The 19,280-nt window shown below is 42.7% G+C and overlaps 1 protein-coding gene across 2 annotated transcripts in view; it reads right to left on the reverse strand.

Moving 5' to 3' along the window:
* Nucleotides 1–521: 521 nt before the first annotated feature.
* Nucleotides 522–19,280, reverse strand: part of ncapg2 (non-SMC condensin II complex, subunit G2) — a 29,469-nt gene continuing 10,710 nt past the window's right edge. The window contains exons 13-28 of one of the 2 annotated variants that reach the window (XM_071329114.1): nt 16,914–17,136; nt 16,558–16,652; nt 15,681–15,854; nt 15,358–15,428; nt 15,099–15,252; nt 13,392–13,544; nt 10,374–10,547; nt 10,172–10,288; nt 6,138–6,278; nt 3,474–3,573; nt 3,008–3,195; nt 2,417–2,560; nt 2,172–2,275; nt 1,817–1,917; nt 1,454–1,556; nt 522–836 (exon numbers count right to left, since the gene is read on the reverse strand). In XM_071329114.1, coding sequence (XP_071185215.1) covers nt 779–836; nt 1,454–1,556; nt 1,817–1,917; nt 2,172–2,275; nt 2,417–2,560; nt 3,008–3,195; nt 3,474–3,573; nt 6,138–6,278; nt 10,172–10,288; nt 10,374–10,547; nt 13,392–13,544; nt 15,099–15,252; nt 15,358–15,428; nt 15,681–15,854; nt 16,558–16,652; nt 16,914–17,136 — 2,100 coding nt within the window. In that variant the 3' untranslated portion in view covers nt 522–778. The remainder of the gene's footprint in view (nt 837–1,453; nt 1,557–1,816; nt 1,918–2,171; nt 2,276–2,416; nt 2,561–3,007; nt 3,196–3,473; nt 3,574–6,137; nt 6,279–10,171; nt 10,289–10,373; nt 10,548–13,391; nt 13,545–15,098; nt 15,253–15,357; nt 15,429–15,680; nt 15,855–16,557; nt 16,653–16,913; nt 17,137–19,280) is intronic. The other variant, XM_071329115.1, reaches the window with a different exon arrangement.

Consider the following 19,280-nt stretch of genomic DNA (forward strand, 5'->3'; position numbering starts at 1 on the left):
ACTTTACAGTTGTTGGTTCACCAGCAAGCGAAGTTTAGCCATATTAGCATTGACATAAAATCAGTGAGAACACCTCAAAACAAGACATGGTATCAACAACATGAAACAAACGACCCACTATCGATTCTCCACATCGTAGTTTGTCATTCTTGCTAGCAATCTGGCCATCAAGAATCAGAACAGGCGGACTTCTTCACCATGGAAGCGCCCACGTCGTTTTCGTGAGTTGTCAGCAAACATCTATGGTAAAAACATGCATGACTTACTTGACTTTTGCGCTCTAGGGAGCATGTTAGGTCACTCACAAACTTCCTCCAGTGGGTTCGGTGTTGGGCGGTAACCTGTGGGTTTCAGGTTAATTAAAGGCTGTCTGGAATGTCTGAACTGTTTGTGTTGGGTGGAGCAAAATTAAATGCAAACAAACAAAATGTCCATCAATAATTTGTTCAAACAGATTTTAAATGGAATAGGTCAGGTGATTTCCTTAGAGGCATTTTACAGAGAAGCCACAATGACAAAGCTGAAACAAAAATTTCAATTTATTTTTAACAGTTAACAATGTTACACACAGTTCAGTTTATGCCACATAGCTATATCTACTAAGGCAATACATACATCCAAAGCAAGTTACAAGTCATTCTGTATACACCATGATTACACAGAAAAGCTTTAAAAAAATAGAACAGAATACAAAGACAGCTGACACTGGTAACACAAATACAATTAGAATATGTTAAATATATGTTAAAAATGTTGACGTTCTCTCGCTCTTGTCCCCTCATGGGCTTGGCATCAGAATCTCATTTAATGTATTGATAGCAGATTCGTAGATTACCCTGGAGAAAGAGAAAACATTTTTTTAATTTAATGTCATTTTTAGGTTGCTATTTTGCCATTAAAATATAATTTGCACTCTCAAAATTCCCTGTTTACAAGTATGTTCCCTTAACGTTCAGGGTACATGCGATTCTAGCTAGCTAACAACTCGAAAATACTTAACCGTCTTATAACATTTAAAAAAATGTACTAACAGAATTCTCCCAGTGGAGGTAACTCGGGTACATACCAAATGGCACCCCATTCCCTATATTTTCTTTATTTAACCTTTATTTAACTAGGCAAGTCAGTTAAGAACAAATTCTTATTTACAATGACGTCCTACCAAAAGGCAAAAGACCTCCTGCGGGGACGGGGGCTGGGATTAAACATTTTAAATAAATAAAAAGTATGGGACAAAACACACATCACGACAAAAGAGACACGACAACACTACATAAAGGAGAGACCTAAGACAACATAGCATGGCAGCAACACATGAAAACACAGCATGGTAGCAACACAAAACATGGTACAAACATTATTGGGCAGAGCCCTATGGGGCCCTTGTCAAAAGTAGTGAACAACAGGGTGCTCTTTGGGACGCAACCATTGTAACGTTCGTTAGTCTAGTCACCTCTGGATGTGTCCTTCGTTCTCAGCCGTGACAGCGTAATGTTTCTGAAGCTGCCTCTGGATGGACACGGCTGTACTCTTCAGATCTGCCTTAAACTTCCCAGCTGGAAGAAAAACAGGCACAATCATTACAGGCCAGCCACGCAACTTCTTGCATTTGATTCATTTAAATGGAGCCTGGGCATAAACAACCGGCTCAGGCCCGAGAACAGTTGATAACGTGGAACACGTTCTGCTCACGCCGGCAAAAGTTAGCAGCTAAAAACCTGTAGCTCCTCTGTCAGAAACGAATCATAAATGTGAAAACATAAACATTGTTTAGACCAAGATAAAAGGATGTCTTTATTGCAACAATTTGACTCACTCTGTCTGACAACGGCCAGAATGTGAAGAACTGCAGCCAATCCGGTCAGACCGTCAATGACCTCTGAGTCAACAGTTGAGTTGATCTCTGCCAGGAAGGCCCTGAAAAAGAGAAGAGACCTTGGTTCAGAAACTACTAAGGAAAAAGTATAATAGTCCATTGTCTTTCTTTTTTGTGTTTGATTTATCACGGTCCTTATATGACATTGTGTGGTTTTGACCGCGTTTGTTTTGTCTGTTCTGTTTCTTATTACTCCTTATGTGTGAAAAATCTATAAAAATCTTCAAATCACAAAAAAAATTAACCCAACTCGGCCAGCATAGTCAGAAAGCAGCAACTCTTGGGGAGAAGTTACCTGGTGACAGGGGGCGATTTGAGGAGAACGTCCAACAAGATGCATGAGAGAGGAGGCAAATCCTGGACTGTCTCTGGTATTGTGACCTCTTGGGGATGTGTAATCTAAGACAGAAACGTTTTAAGTTCGGCGCAAACAAAATATAGTACATGTCCTTAATACGCAGCCTATCAACATTGTGAATCATATTTTCTATATGGGAAAATAGTGTTTGTAGTGAATCAGCCATCTTAGTTTGATCTTACCCTTTGAAGGGAGTGTTGGCTTGCCGCCAGGGTTGCAGCACAGATGGTTGAAAACACCCCGTTTAGGGGGTTGGAGTCGAAGCCCGACCAAGCCTGAACGACCTGGAGGAAGTTTCCTAGAGCGGGAACAGCCGAGTGCCACAGCTACAACAACCAGGGGAGAGAGAAACAACCTTAAAATCATCTATTCACATTTGCGAGGTGAATAGGGGCCATAATGTATCATGCGTCTAAGAGTAGGAGTGCAGTTCAGTCATTTAGATCACAATGAATACGATTACATGGCCTGGGGGGAGCTGATCCTCAACCCTACTCTGAGAAGCTTGATACATATGGCTCCAGTACTGCTTCTGTTGTTCGGCCAAATAGGTATTATTTATAGACACAGCCATTAAAAATCTGATTGAAGAGACTACCTCTAATGACCTAAGTGTGCGTTTTTGATTGACAGTCAAATCAACAACACACCAAACAGTCAATAAAAAGCCCTGTGTTGATACGGCGACTGATGACTTCAGATGCGTCCAAAATGGAACCCTATTCCCTATAAATAGTGAAGGGTGCCATTTGCGAAGCAGCCATCCTCCACACCTCCTGGCCCTCCTCGGGGTCCTTCCTCAGGCGGCGAGCCATGACCTCCAGGATCTTCTGGAAGATGTTGGTAACCACACTGAGGATGATGGAGGACTGGTCGTCCTGGCCCTGGTTCTCGGGGACGTAGTTCTCCGCCACCTCCGTCAGCACCGAGAGCAGCAGTGGAACACACAGGTAGCCCTTCTCTGAGAACACCACACACACACACACACACACACACACACACACACACACACACACACACACACACACACACACACACACACACACACACACACACACACACACACACAGTGAAATTGGACGAGGTGCACAAGCGACAATCTACATTTCTAAATGTGCCTTATGGCAAAGTTGATTTACAGACCCAAAATGTCCCTAAAGTAGCATACTCCTTCATATTGACTCTGCATGTTTCTACTGTCTGTAATTGTATCTGTGTAGTGTAGATAGCTATACTCACCAGAGAGGAGCACGATGGAGCACAGGTGAAGGACCTGCCCTTTGAACTCCTCGTCCCCAAGGCCCACCCGGATCACATCGCTGCACACTGTGAGGAAATTCTGCCAAACATCACAACAACATTAGAGCAAAGAGGGACAGAAAACATTAACATACAGAAACTCTGTCTTTAATGTGTGTTTTCTTTATAGTAAATCAGAGTTTGTATTGACAACGGTTTATAAGAACCTGTAATAATACTGAAAGACCATACAACTAAACTACAGTACCAGTCAAAAGTTTGGACACTTACTCATGCAAACGTTTTTCTTTATTTTTTACTATTTTCTACAGTGAAGACATCAAAACTTTGAAATAACACAAATGGAATCATGTAGTAACCCACATTTTTTTAAACAAAATCTAAATATATATGAGATTCTTCAAAGTAGCCACCCTTTACCTGATGACAGTTTTGCACACTCTTGGCATTCTCTCAACCAGCTTCACCTTGAATGCTTTTCCAACAGTCTTGAAGGAGTTCCCACATATGCTGAGCACTTGTTGGCTGCTTTTCCTTCACTCTGTGGTCCAACTCATTCCAAACCATCTCAATTGGGTTGGGGTCAGATGATTGAGGAGGCCAGGACATCTGATGCAGCACGCCATCACTCTCCTTCTTAGTCAAATAGCCCTTACGCAGCCTGGAGGTGTGTTGGGTCATTGTCCTGTTGAAAGACGAATGATAGTGGGACTAAGGGCAAACCAGATGGGATGGCGTATCGCTGCAGAATACTGTGGTAGCCTTGCTGGTTAAGTGTGCCTTGAATTCTAAATAAATCACAGACAGTGTCACCAGCAAAGCACCCCCACACCTCCTCCTCCATGCTTCACGGTGGGAAGCACACATGCGGAGATCATCCGTTCACCTACATGGCGGTTGGAAACAAAAATCTCATATTTGGACGCATCGTACCAAAAGGACAATTCCACTGGTCTAATGTCCATTGCTCGTGTTTCTTAGCCCAAGCAAGTCTTTTCTTCTTATTGGTGTCCTTTAGTAGTGGTTTCCTTGCACCAATTTGAACACGAAGGCCTGATTCACGCAGTCTCCTCTGAACAGTTGATGTTGAGATGTGTCTGTTACTTGAACTTTGTGAAGCATTTATTTCGGCTGCAATTTCTGAGGCTGGTAACTAATGAACTTATCCTCTGCAGCAGAGGTAACTCTGGGTCTTCCTTTCCTGTGGTGGTCCTCATGAGAGCCAGTTTCATCATAGCGCTTAATGTTTTTGCGACTGCACTTGAAGTTATTGAAATTTCCCGGATTGACTTACCTTCATGTCTTAAAGTAATGATGGACTGTCGTTTCTCTTTGCTTATTTGAGCCGTTCTTGCCATAATATGGACTTGGTCTTTTACCAACTAGGGCTATCTTCTGTATAACCCCCCTTCCTTGTCACAACACAACTGATTGGCTAAAACGCATAAAGAAGGAAAGAAATTCCACAAATTAACAAGGCACACCTGTTAATTGAAATGGACTCCAGGTGACTACCTAATGAAGTTGGTGTGCAAAGCTGTCATCAAAGCAAACATTGGCTACTTTTAAGAATCTCAAATATATTTTGATTTGTTTAACACTTTTCGGGTTACTTCATAGTTTTGATGCCTTCACTATTATTCTACAATGTATAAAATAGTACAAATAAATTAAAAACCCTGGAATGAGTAGGTGTGTCTAAACTCGACTGGTACTGTATATCACAGGACAATAAAAACGTTCAATCATTAAACATTTCATTTTTGTGCACATTTTCCCTGAGAACAATGCATTGCATAAGCCGCCGTACTATCTTAATCTCAAGTGTTGGTGCTGGAGCCCTAGAGTTGGTGGAAGCAGCAGAAGTGGGTACTGAGATAAACAGGAGGGTTTATTCTCAATATCCGCTCACAGCAGCAGCCTTTGGGCGACAGGCTCGAGAGAGTAATGGCAGAAATAACTAGAGAAGCCCGTTTCAAAAGAACAAATTAGTCCATCTAGCTCTCTGGGAGTGGGAGGCATACAGCAGAGAGCTGATAGGCGAGAGTGTGGAATAACAATCTATAACCAACTAAGGCTTGCGCCCCAAATGGAACCCTATTCCCTAAAAGTGCACTACTTTTTGACCAAAAGTAATGCACCACATAGGGATTAGTGTGCCATTTGGAGCGCAGGCTGAGCTAGAACTGAAAGCCTAAGAAAGGAGAAGAATTGATCTACTGACCATAAAACTATAAAGATGCTCATACATTACCATGACTTAATTCATTGGAAAAAACTGTAACGGTTTCTCAAACACACAACTATTTGCAACAGCTGTTCTTTTACGTCTGAAAGGTTTTCAGAAAAACACTGACAACTGCTGATGTAAAAAAAAAAAGGCTTGAGGTCATTGGTCATTGAGGTCATTGATTAGCTAGGAATTCCCCCTCACCTGGTTCTCTAGGACTTAGTTGGACACAAATTCAAAACAAATAACACAACCTGCAGACACACAACCCTCCAGGAATTGAGTTTGACACCTCGAGGTACCTCGGGAATACTGAACACAGAAATAACACGTAGGTGTTCTGTAGAAAAACACGGTGTAAACCCCCATCCTGTGGTTGATACTTGTGACCCTATCCAGCAGGTTGTGCTTACCTCTACCACCTGCCTGGCGAGGTCCCGCTGCTGCTCAGTGACCCCTCCCTCACTGGGACTGACCAGGAAGGGCAGCGCCCTCTCTGCCACCCATGCAGCCATGTTCTCCACAGCACCCAGGAAATCCCTGCACTCAGAGAACTGGGAAAGAAAACACGTGGTTATAGAACAGAAAGCCCTGGTGGTTATAACAGGTGGTAAAAGGTGGTTATAGCCCAAACACTGCACAGACCAGTAATTAATATAAGAAATAATATATGCCGTTTAGCACTTTTATTCAAAGTCGACTTAGTTATGCGTGCATAATTTTTAACGTATGGGTGGTTCCAGGAATCGAACACCCTATCTTGGCGTCGCAATTGCCACGCTCGACCAACTGAGCTACAGAATACCAGTTATATCCCAAATACTGTTCATTAAACCTGGGACGATAAACCAAAATGACAGACACAGACAAAAGCCAACGCTTAGAGGACATTTTGCTGATTGTGAATTATGATAAAGTGGCCTATACTAGACTGGAGATACGTGACGTTTGAGATAAGTCTGCTAATGTGGATGATTGCTAATGGGACAACCCATAACCTCTGAACTCTGAAAACGTTCAGGAATTTGGGGAATTAGCTTAACTTGTAAAATACATAAAACACAATAAGATAGTTTTCAAATTAAAACATACGTCAAAGATGTAAAACATCTAATTAGTTAGAAATAGAACCCATCCAATTAGTGAATATCACATTCATGTAAAATGTGATATTTAAGTTAAAGCTATTTAATATGAAGAGCATGAAATAATGCCCCCAAACATGCTAAATACTCCATTCCACTCAGTAGTGCCTACTGTATTATTCATTATTACTTTATACCGTTTTCGCCCCAATTGGTTTAACACATTCTGGGGAACAAAGCTCCATGCTCTCGAAAAACTAAAATCGTCAAAAAACAAAAACATACATTTTCTACACATTAATATTCAAACAAAACCCTCTATGTAACATTTACAATTGCATACTGTAGTTCGAAACAAGATTAATGATAGAAATGAGAGGATCCTCCAGAGCCGTGGTCCTGTGGGCAACACTCCCCGCAACAAGCAAATGTGTGCTTTCCGACCGGAGACCAGGGTTCAATTGCCGTCTCCACCTTTCATGCTATGCATCTGACTAATAAAGGAAAAACACTATAAAAAAAGGTAGAGTGAAAGGTTTATTCATTCAGGTGTTAAATTAAACACTCAGTGTTGTAAAATAACCCATTGATGTTAATAACCAGAGTTGAGTGTGATTGTGTCCTTTTTCTCTGTAGTAAAACACTGACACTCAAATCCACGCCCATCATTATCATATTTCCGAGCATGCTTTATTGCAAGTTATTTTTTTAGAATTGTGTTTAAATATCTGTTTCTGTATGCACATTGATTGATTGATCTTATGTTACATCCTGTGTTAGGGTAAAACTAGTCTGTTGAGGTATAGCCTTATGATATGTAATGTATTGTCATAAAGGGTTACATTTTAAGGAGAATATATTCACTTACGCACTCACTTGAAGGCTACAGTTTTGATAAGAATTGAATGCAACAGCCACGTTAACTAACAGGCACTTTGGGATATAAGCCGATATTTGCTTACAGTGCATTCGGAAAGTATTGAGAACCCTTGACTTTTTCCACATTTTATTCTAAAATGGATTAAATGAATTGTTTACCTCAATCTACACACGATACCCCATAATGACAAAGTGAACTTTTTAGAAAAGTCTGCATATTTATATTTAAAAAACAAACACCCGATTGACTTAAGTATTCAGACCCTTTGCCATGAGGCTCGAAAATGAGCTCAGACGCATCCTGTTTCCATTGATCATCCTCAAGATGTTTCTACAACATTATTGGAGTCCACCTGTGGTAAATTCAATTGATCGGACATGATTTGGAAAGGCACACACCTGTCTATGAGGTCACACAGTTGACAGTGAATGTCAGAGCACAAACCAAGCCATGAGGTCGAAGGAATTGTCCATAGAGTTCAGAGACAGGATTGTGTAGAGGCACAGATCTGGGAAAGGGTACCAAAAATGTCTGCAACATTGTAGGTCCCAAAGAACACAGTGGCCTCCATCATTCTTAAATGGATGAAGTTTGGAACCACCAAGAATCTTCCTAGAGCTGGCTGCCCGGCAAAACTGAGCAATCGGGGGAGAAGGGCCTTGGTCAGGGAGGTGACCAATAACCCGATGGTCACTCTGACAGAGCTCCAGGGTTCCTCTGTGGAGATGGGAAAACTTTCCAGAAGGACAACCATCTCTGCAGCACTCCACTAAATCAGGCCTTTATGGTAGACAGAAGCCACTCCTTAGTAAAAGGCACATGACAGTCTGCTTGGAGTTTGCCAAAAGGCACATAAAGACTCTCAGACCATGAGAAACAAAATTCTCTGGTCTGATGAAACCAAGATTGAACTCTTTAGCCTGAATGCCAAGCGTTACATCTGGAGGAACCCTGGCACCATCCCTACGGTGAAGCATGGTGGTGTTTTTCAGCGGCAAGATCTGGGAGACAAGTCAGGATCTAGGGAAAGATGAACAGAGCAATGTACAGAGAGATCCTTGATGAAAACCTACTCCTGAGCCCTCAGGACCTCAGACTGGGCCGAAGGTTCACCTTCCAATAGGACAACGACCTCAAGCACACAGCCAAGACAACGCAGGAGGGGCTTCGGCACAAGTCTCTGAATGTCCTTGAGTGGCCCAGCCAGAGCCCGGACTTGAACCCAATCGAACTGGAGAGACCTGAAAATAACTGTGCAGTGACGCTCCACATCCAACCTGACAGAGCTGGAGAGGATTTGCAGAGAAGAATGGGAGAAACTTCCCAAATACAGGTGTGCCAAGCTTGTAGCGTCATACCCAAGAAAACACGAGGCTGTAATCGCTGCCAAAGGTGATTCCACAAAGTACTGAGTAAAGGGTCTGAATACTTATGTAAAATGTGATATCAGTTTAATACATTTGCAAAAAATTCTACAAACCTGTTTTTGCTTTGTCATTATGGGGTATTGTGTGATGACAGCAAATGGATCCATCACGACCCTACAGGAAGGGTGAGAAATCCATATCTTCATTTAAACCAGGGTACTCACCCTTCCTGTAGGGTCGTGATGGATCCATTTGCTGTCATCTAGTGGACATTTTGCTCAATTGCCCTCTAGCTATGTTTGGACTGTTGTTCATGTTTTGCTGTGGTCTGGAGTACTGTGGAATATATTGCTTTCTTGTTCTGGACACTTCTCCCAGTCATGGTTAGGGTTGGAACTGCCTCTCTGGGTGTTCTGATGCTTCTAGCTTGGAGTTGTATGCTCATGATAACATAGCTACAGTATTTCACCTTTTCATGTGTATATTATTGCTTACTAGGTGTGTCCAATTTGGTAACCACTCCCTCTTCTAATTAGGGCTAATTGGAAAAGCCTTTCAAAGGAGGACATTGTATTCTCCTTTTTCTGTACTCCCTGACGAAGGCCATGCAGCCGAAACGCGTCGGTTTTTAAACAACTTTGTTTCTATTGAACATGCCATACTAATAAAGGCATTTTAATTAATTATATGAAGAGTGCCTTGGTCCTCCTTTCTTTTTGAAGTTTGCATTCAATTTCAATGCATTAACTCCAGTACACAATTTTAATACAATTCAAGTTTCAGAATTCCATTCCACAGGATGTTTTTATTTTCCAATTTAAATTAAATTCCAATTCCATTCCAAGGATGGTTCATGTTCAGTCCCAATTAAATTCAGACAGTCTAAATTCTAATTCAACTCCAGTTAAATGTTTTGAAGATTGCTGCAATTCCAAGTAAATTCTCCACATCCTGCTTGAATTGTATTTGGAATTTGAAATCAAATTAAAATTGACCAACCCTGAGGATAATTCTGTCAATTTATCATGTGCAAAGCACTACCGTACACAGATTTGAGCAGTCTGAATAGGGCTGTTTTGCAGCAGAGGTAGAAGTATGTAGGTGATGGAACTCACTTTGTGGTGTAGATGGGCACTGAGACGAGCGTGAAGAGCAAACGCCCTCAGTGCCGTTTCTGCACTGGGAACATCGGCCTGGGCCTCAGAAGAGCTCAGATGGGAGTACAGCACCAACTGTGGAGGCAAACAGGACACAGGATCACACCTATGCCTATCACAGCACATATAAGCAACATCAATCAAAATATATCTACTGTACCTTCCAGGCCCCGAGGGCTTTGTGCAGCTGTTTGAGCTGGCCATGCCTGAAGGGCAGTATGCAGTCCCGCGTGGAGGTGCGGCTGACCAGGTACTCCAGGTAATCTAACCCCAGGTCTGGCTTGGCCTCCACTGTCTCCTGGATGCGCACTTTCCGACTGGTGTTCCCGTTGCCCTGTGAAGGAGAAGTGGGAGCAGGAAGGGGGGTTATGGCCAATGATGTCATGATTACATGTTTTTTTTCTGGATAAAAAAGGGGTTTAGGTGGTGGGTGTGGTAGGGGGTGTGGCAATGGGAGCGGTCAGCCCGGCTGTATTTTAGGCCCCCCATCCAATTTCCTGCAATTCTACACATTTCTCCATGGAGCTGAGAAAATTTGGCAGTTTTAAAGCTAATTTCCTGCAATTCTTTGCCTTTTGCCATGGCTAATGCAGTGTTCTTTTGCTCAAACATAAAATCAATACTGCTCAATACTTAATTGTTTTTGGAATTTTCATTTCTCCCCGTCTAGCTTTTATTTTGTTGATTATTAGTTCCAAAAAAATATATTATTAAAAATATATAGGTCCATTATCTTTTCTAAATACTTTATATCTGGTTTTAGTCATTTAAAAGGCCCTGAACAGTACTTTCTCTCTCATGGCTAACTATCAGGAATTTTGAAAAGACAGGCTGAGTCGGTGGGGAGCTTATATTCATGAGCTCGCCTTGACTGACAGCACTTTCAAACGCCTATGTCAAGCAACTTGGATGCAGTGTTGCAGTAAAATCGTCAAGAAAATTTGTTGATATACAAACCAACTCAAACATTGAAATTGCATCAATTACATATATATATATTTTTAGACATTTGGCATGTCTCTTGTGAGGTGGTTCACAGCAGCACTGATGGATGTGTTGACTTGACAACAGCGTCAGAGTTTTGAACGACCCTTCCCCCCCTTTTGTTCCATGCTGGCTGAAGACCAAGCCAGTAACTAGCTAACACCAGACACAGATGGAAGGGGAAACATATGCATCTTTGCCATAAATTAATAGGATAAACTTTTAATTATATATGCTGGCACCAGTAGAGTAGCTATCTGGCTATATAAACCATGTCCCTCTGCAAACACGCCTTCTCCGATGTTAGTTACAAGGCAGTCCTCATTAAAATTAGGTAAGAGAATATCATGTTACGATTGGTGTATTAAAATGAGAGTTAAGATATAACACCTTTCCCCTTAATAATGAATCCAAGTGTTTGACATGGGGGGGGGGGCAGTAACTTTACCAATGAAAAAGCAAGTCATTTTTCATACTTTGGTCATCATTTTTTATTTTACCTTTATTTAACTAGGCAAGTCAGTTAAGAACAAATTCTTATTTTCAATGACGGCCTAGGAACAGTGGGTTAACTGCCTGTTCAAGGGCAGAACGACAGATTTGTACCTCGTCAGCTCGGGGATTTGAACTTGCAACCTTTCGGTTACTAGTCCAACGCTCTAACCACTAGGCTACCCTGCCACCCCCAGATCATACTTTGATCTGGTTTCTTTCAAATATCATAAAATGTCATGAAAAACAGGATTTTAACTGTTCATGACCCTCAAGTTAACACAGTGTTTTTCCATCCCAATTTTGACTCATGAAAAAAAAAAAAAAAAGGATTTGAGGATTTCTCCTTTGACAAGATAATCCATCTACCTGACAGGTGTGCCATATCAAGAATCTGATTAAGCAGCATGATCATTACACAGGTGCACATTGTGCTGGGGACAATAAAAGGCCACTCTAAAATGTGCGGTTTTGTCACAATGTCACATGATGACTGCAGGAATGTCCATCAGCGCTGTTGCCAGATAAATGAATGTTCCTTTCTCTACCATAATCTGCCTCCAACGCCGTTTTAGAGAATTTGGCAGTACGTCCAATCAGCCTCACAACCGCAGACCACAAGTAACCAAGCCAGCCTAGGAACTCCACATCCGTCTTCTTCACGTGCGGGATCGTCTGAGACCAGCCACCCAGACAGCTGATGAAACTGTGGGTTTGCACAACCAAAGAATTTATGCACAAATGGTCAGAAACGTCTCAGGGAAGCTCATCTGCGTGCTCGTCATCCTCACCAGGGTCTTGACCTGACTGCAGTTCGCCGTCATAACCGAATTCAGTGGGGAAATTCTCAGCTTCAATGGCCAATGTCACGCTGGAGAAGTGTGCTCTTCAGAGATTAATTCCAGTTTCAACTGTAGCAGGCAGAGGGTGTTGTGTGGGTGAGCAGTTTGCTGATGTCAACATTGTGAACAGAGGTGGGGTTATGGTATGGGCAGACATAAGCTACGGACAAACAACAAAATTGCATTTGATCAAATGGCAATTTGAATGCACAAAGATACCGTGACGAGATCCTGAGGCCCATTGTCATGCATTTCATCACCTCATGTTTAAGCATGATAATGCACGGCCCCATGTCGCAAGGATCTGTTGACAGTTCCTGGAAGCTGAAAATGTCCCAGTTCTTCCATGGCCTGCATACTCACCATACTCTGGATTGACGTGTACGACAGTGTGTGCCAGTTTCTGACAATATCCAATAGGGATGCACCGATATGACATTTTTGGCCGATACCGATATCCGATATTTTCCTTGCTAAAAAACCCAATACCAATAACCGATATTAACATTTTTAGTAGCATTTTAAGCATTCTAGTACAATTAAATAGTTAAAACACACACACACACAAACGGACGCAGCGGTCTAAGGCACTGCAACTCAGTGCAATAGGTGTCACTACAGTCCCTGGTTCGAATCCAGGCTGTATCACATCCGGCCGTGATTGGGAGTCCCATAGGGAGGCGCACAATTGGCCCAGCGTCGTCCAGGTTTGGCCATCATTCTAAATAAGAATTTGTTCTTAACTGACTTGCCTAGTTAAATAAAAAGGTTACACACACACACACAAAAAAGTTATTGTTGGCATTTACGTATGTCCCCATTACCAGTAAAACATAATCAAACCTATTTCTTTCACCTACTTGCTGTGCTGTTTCGTTGTTCATTTGTTCAGTCATTTCATTCTCAACCAGGATTTCATCATACATGTCAAGCAGTGAAGTTTCAGCTTTGTCTGTCTGTGGCCTCTCTTCCTCGGTGCGCACTGTCACTGTGTCCGCTTCCATCTTGTCCAGCTGTGTAAAACATTTCACGTAAACCCTGTTTCATGTCTGCATCGAAGTAGCGGCCCTTGTACCTAGCATCGAGCATGGTGGCGACACAGTAAAGAGGCTAAGAGAAAATACCACCTAATTGCTTGTTCACAGCCTCTAGTAGTGTACTTTTGTAAGTTAACCCCCACGGTCTGTCGGTAGTTTTGTTGAGCAGGCGTTTTAATGCCATGACAGAGGGTATCATGTCTGCTGCAGACGCAGTTGATTTGCATATTTCTTGAGTCAGTTGTTCGAATGGCGCTAGGAGTGTGTTCAAGTTTCAAACATGTTCTCAAATGGCAGTAGCAGTATGAGAACCAGCAAATTCTTGAGCATGCAATGCGCCTTTCCTCAGTACGAAATCCTCGTCGAACCACTGTGCTGTCAGACCCAGCATGCTCATGGGGCTGACATCGCTGGTCCAGATGTCAGTCGTGACGCACATAGCAAGTAGCATCATGAATTCCATTATCTTGGCGTTAATGGATTTCGACCTTTGAGTTGTCTCGCTGAAATGTTTTTACTCTTTCAGATGACTGCTCAACTTGTTTAGCTGTTGGAAGTGTGCCCTTAGTATTTTTCTGCTTTTGTTCTGTGTAGCGCTGTATTTTTCGTGGCGTCATTACGTCATCTACCTACGTTATATAGGTATGCGCGTTAGCTTTGACATCGGTTTTGCACATCGGCGTTAAACTTGACATCAGGCCGATGCTGTCATTTTTAGCTAATATAGGCCGATTCCGATTTGCTCACCGATATATCGTGCATCCCTAATATCCAACAACTTTGCGCAGCCATTGAACAGGAGTGGGACAACATTCCACAATAAACAGCCTGAACAACTCTATGCGAAGGAGGAAAATATCTGTGACCAACAGATGCATATCTGTATTCCCAGTTATGTAAAATCCATAGATTAGGGCCCAATTCCGCTAAATTGACTGATTTCCATATGAGCTGTAACTCAGTAAAATCTTTAAAAAATGTTGCATGTTGTGTTTAGTTTTGTTCAGTGTAAGAAACGAAAAGAAAATTGTCCAACACATTGGGTGTCTTGAAATATGCAGCTAGACAGATTAAAAAGTAAACTTACATTATAAAACTTCTGACAGCCAGCTTTCTAACTCTGCTCATAACTTCTGGGCTTTATAGCACTCCCAGAAGGCATGAATTATTGAGTTATTGTTTAGTTTCACACTTAAAATATGACTGCAGTTATAATATGACTGTGCCGTGCTGTAGAATCTGAATTTTGTGTCTCTTGTATAATAAGGATTTCAATGGCAGAATCCCTGGACAAGATCTCAGTGGTTCATTTGGATATTTATATTTTAGGCATGAAATATAAATATCCCAAGAAGCCACTGAGGGTCCACTGAGGCATAACAATGTATTTGTGTCTGTGTCCCAAATAGCACCCAATTCCCTAGATAGTGCACAACTTTTGACCAGAGAACATATGGTCCTTGATCAAAATTTGTGCAATATATAGAGAATTGGGTGCCATTTGGGACGCAACCTCAGTGTGTTACTTACCGCGGCGGTGGGTAAGGCCTCAGTGAGCCAGTCGGTGATAAGCTCCAGGACATGTGCGGCCTGGCCCCAGCTACACAGACACTCGATGATCTGACTGTACTGGGACACCTTGGCCCCCGCCTCTAGCCTCTTCAGCCTGGACAGCACCCCACAGCTGGAACACAGGGACCAGGAGGGGACAGTGTTAACGCGTGCGCGTGAGTAAGTGATTGAGTGAGAGAGTCTGAAGTGGAGACAAGTTAGCAGGACCCCAACTGACCTGAAAGTGGGGACAGAAGCTGGGGGCAGTAGGGAGGCCAGTTGGATGAGGGGAACTGTGCAACGCTCCTCCTGAAAGAGAGAAAAGTGAGGACACCTTAAAAGATGTGGAGGATATCTAGGGTGCGTCCCAATAATCTCGCTTCTTCCTGAAGTGTGCACTCTCACTACTCCCCACACATTTAAAAACATTGGATTGGTGTAGGCATGGGCTAGAGGGAGTGTCAATATACCAGTCATTTCCTTTCAAATCCATGAATGGAAGTGAAGCAGTTTGGGAGAAAGGAGAGACTATTGGGACGCAACCTCCAGTCCACCTCATACCTGGAAGACGTTGAAATATTTGGGCACGACGGAGCCAAACTTGGCAGTGGTGTACTGGAGGGCGTCCTTGTTGAGCTCCAGGGCCTTCCGGATGCTCCTCCACAGGATCACTACCACCTCCAGCAGACTGGCCATGGACGCTGTGTCCTTGACCGAAAGGACATCCTCAAGAACCTGAGATTTGAAAATAAACTAAAAACTGTCACTCAGCAACTTGTGGTGGTAAACAGATGAGTGATGGTATGTAGAGTTCAGTAGGTACCCGCACTCAAACCATAAATAGGAAACACCAAAGAGGCCGAGATGAAAAAAATATGCTTTTTAATACCATGGTTGAAAGAATACAAAGTCAACCTTTTTTGTTGTTGCACTTTTTCCCCCCGAGCTTGGTATTAAATGATTTATACTTTTGCATACCAGCCTTGTTGTTTTTTTTTCCTTTTTATGGTTTGAGTGCGAGTTCCTAATGAACTCTATACAGATATTTATTCTCTCACGCACCAGTCACCAATCATTCTAGCCTTAGCGCAGACCCTCATACTGGCTTTCTGCACTGGAGACATGTAAGCACTCTTAAATTCAAAGACCGACCCTCCATAAGATCAAAATGATCGTTTTAACCATGTTTTGAAGCTAGACAGTGCTTACAATGTAGTAAAACAAGATTGTATTTGGGGTTTTGATGGGGTACGACAGTTTAACTCATGAGGAATTTAGAAGTTAATTTATTTTCTTCAAGAAGGGGTGGGAGGAACTATTCCCAGATTGCATTTTGAATGATAAACATTTTTCATCATAGTACATGCATTCCACTGACAAACAAGAATCGCCTTAGTCTTGTAAGTGATCCAAAATTCAACGCCACAATCAGTCTTACACTAGCGTTCTCCTTGTTGATCGGGTTTGTCTTGTTCGGGTCTTCAGTCTGGATGCAGGCATTCAAACACCGGCGGATTGTCAGCATGAGCTTGACTGGGACACAAGAGGTACAGTAAACAGTCTGGGGATTTTTAACAACTTCAAATGACTCACAACATCTACAAGCTAGATATGTATAAAAAAAATATATAATAATCTACAGGGGAATAAAGACCTATGACTTCAACAACAGTAAACTTCCAAGGATCAATGAAGGCTTTAAATCCCACATATGCTGACAGGCGCTACATAGCTGCAGGCCAAACTCACCTACTGTATGTTGGTGGGCGACATGTATACGTGGGACAAACTCACCTATGTTAGTGGGGGCAGTGTAGATGTGCGAGTACTGGTAGAACTTCCTGGCTGCCTTGGGGTTCATCTGAATCAGAGTGACACAGCGCTCACACCACACCTCCTCTGATTGGTTGACGGGGAAGAAGGAATTGAAGAGGAGGTTGACGATGCGCTTGGAGACGGGCTGCGAGTCGACAGCCAGACGGGCTAGCAGGTGTTCCATGGAGGACACTTTCCAGAACTGGCCAGATGAAAGAGGGGGTGTACGGCAGGGTGAGCATCACAAGTAAATGTCTGGCAGTATTACCGAGGTAGTGGCGGTATCAACAAAGTTTATGGCCTTCACATACAAAATGACAATGAAGATATCAACGGCCATCAAAATTGTTAAAAGGTTTCAAACAAGTCTAATAAATGCGAAAGTTGGACATAAAACATTTTACAGGCAGACAAGTAATGAATGGCATTGAGGAATTTATTGTGGCAATTCAGGTATTCAATTTATTGTCAAATGTCACTTTTTTTTCTTTCTTAGAATACACTCATATACACTGAGTGTAGAAAACATTAGGAACACCTGCTCTTTCCATGACAGATGAAAGCTATTATCCCTTATTGATGTCACTTCAATCAGTGTAGATGAAGGGGAGGTTAAAGAAGGATTTTTAAGCCTTGAGACAACTGAGACATGGATTATGTATGTGTGCCATTCAGAGGTTGAACGGGCAAGAGAAAATAGAATGCCTTTTAACGGGGTATGGTAGTAGGTGCCAGGCGCACCGGTTTGTGTCAAGAACTGCAACGCTGCTGGGGTTTTTCACACTGAACAGTTCCCCATGTGTATTAAGAATGGACCACCACCCAAAGGACATCCAGCCAAGTTGACACAACTGCATTGGAGTCAAACATGGGCCAGCATCCCTGTGGAACGCTTTCAACCCCTTGTAGAACTCATGCCCCAACGAATTGAATCTGTTCTGAGGGCAAAAGGGGGCACAAGTCAATATTAGAAAGGTGTTTTTTCCGGAGTTCCAAATTAAGCAGCAGCAGCTGAAAAGATGAGCTCCTACAAATATTGAAATTTAAATGTTTTTTTAGAGTAAAGTACATCGAAAAAAATCAAAAGAAAACTGCAAACTGAATAGGAGACCAAACAAGCAGCTAACAAAGAAGAAAGGCTTTTGAAAAAGTAACAATTTTTCATAAAATTATACCGTTTTCTTAGCTAGCTAAGTTGTTTACCTGTTGCTAGGCAGTTGCTAGGGACATTCCTGGAAGAAGCTAGCTAGCTAACAAGGAGTGTCTAGTTGGCAGAAGGGACAAAGAAGGGACAAAGTGGGACAAAATAAGGACAGAAGAAAAGGGAAAGGGGACATTAAGGTGAAGCAGTCCTCTAAAGACACAAAAGACAATAATACAAGAAACAACACTTCTATTGCCTCTCCCTCTACGATACGCACTTCCGGGTTGGAGCGAGTAGTTGCATTCCGCTTCGCTCCACAGGTAGTATTACATTTCATTTCATTACAGTACAACAGTTTGATTTGTTTGATCTTAGCTGGCTACATAGCCGTCTTTGTATCCAAGATAATTGTGTAGTCTAGAGTAATTGTCGAGGTTACCTAGCCAGCTACACTTTCAAACAAAGTCAACAACGCAGCCACTGCTAGCTAGCCTATTTCACCAGCCAGCAGTACTATATCATTTTAGTCAATAAGATTTTTTGCAACGTAAGCTTAACTTTCTGAACATTCGAGACGTGTAGTCCACTTGTCATTCCAATCTCCTTTGCATTAGCGTAGCCTCTTCTGTAGCCTGTCAACTATGTGTCTGTCTATCCCTGTTCTCTCCTCTCTGCACAGACCATACAAACGCTTCACACCGCGTGGCCGCTGCTACTCTAACCTGGTGGTACCAGCGCGCACGACCCACGTGGAGTTCCAGGTCTCAGGCAGCCTCTGGAACTGCCGATCTGCGGCCAACAAGGCAGAGTTCATCTCAGCCTATGCTTCCCTCCAGTCCCTCGACTTCTTGGCACTGACGGAAACATGGATTACCAATGATAACACTGCTACTCCTACTGCTCTCTCCTCGTCTGCCCACGTGTTCTCGCACACCCCGAGAGCTTCTGGTCAGCGGGGTGGTGGCACTGGGATCCTCATCTCTCCCAAGTGGACATTTTCTCTTTCTCCCCTGACCCATCTGTCTATCGCCTCCTTTGAATTCCATGCTGTCACAGTTACCAGCCCTTTCAAGCTTAACATCCTTATCATTTATCGCCCTCCAGGTTCCCTTGGAGAGTTCATCAATGAGCTTGACGCCCTGATAAGTTCCTTTCCTGAGGATGGCTCACCTCTCACAGTTCTGGGTGACTTTAACCTCCCC

This window comes from Salvelinus alpinus, chromosome 10 (assembly GCF_045679555.1).
Source record: "Salvelinus alpinus chromosome 10, SLU_Salpinus.1, whole genome shotgun sequence".
Lineage (NCBI taxonomy): Eukaryota > Metazoa > Chordata > Actinopteri > Salmoniformes > Salmonidae > Salvelinus > Salvelinus alpinus.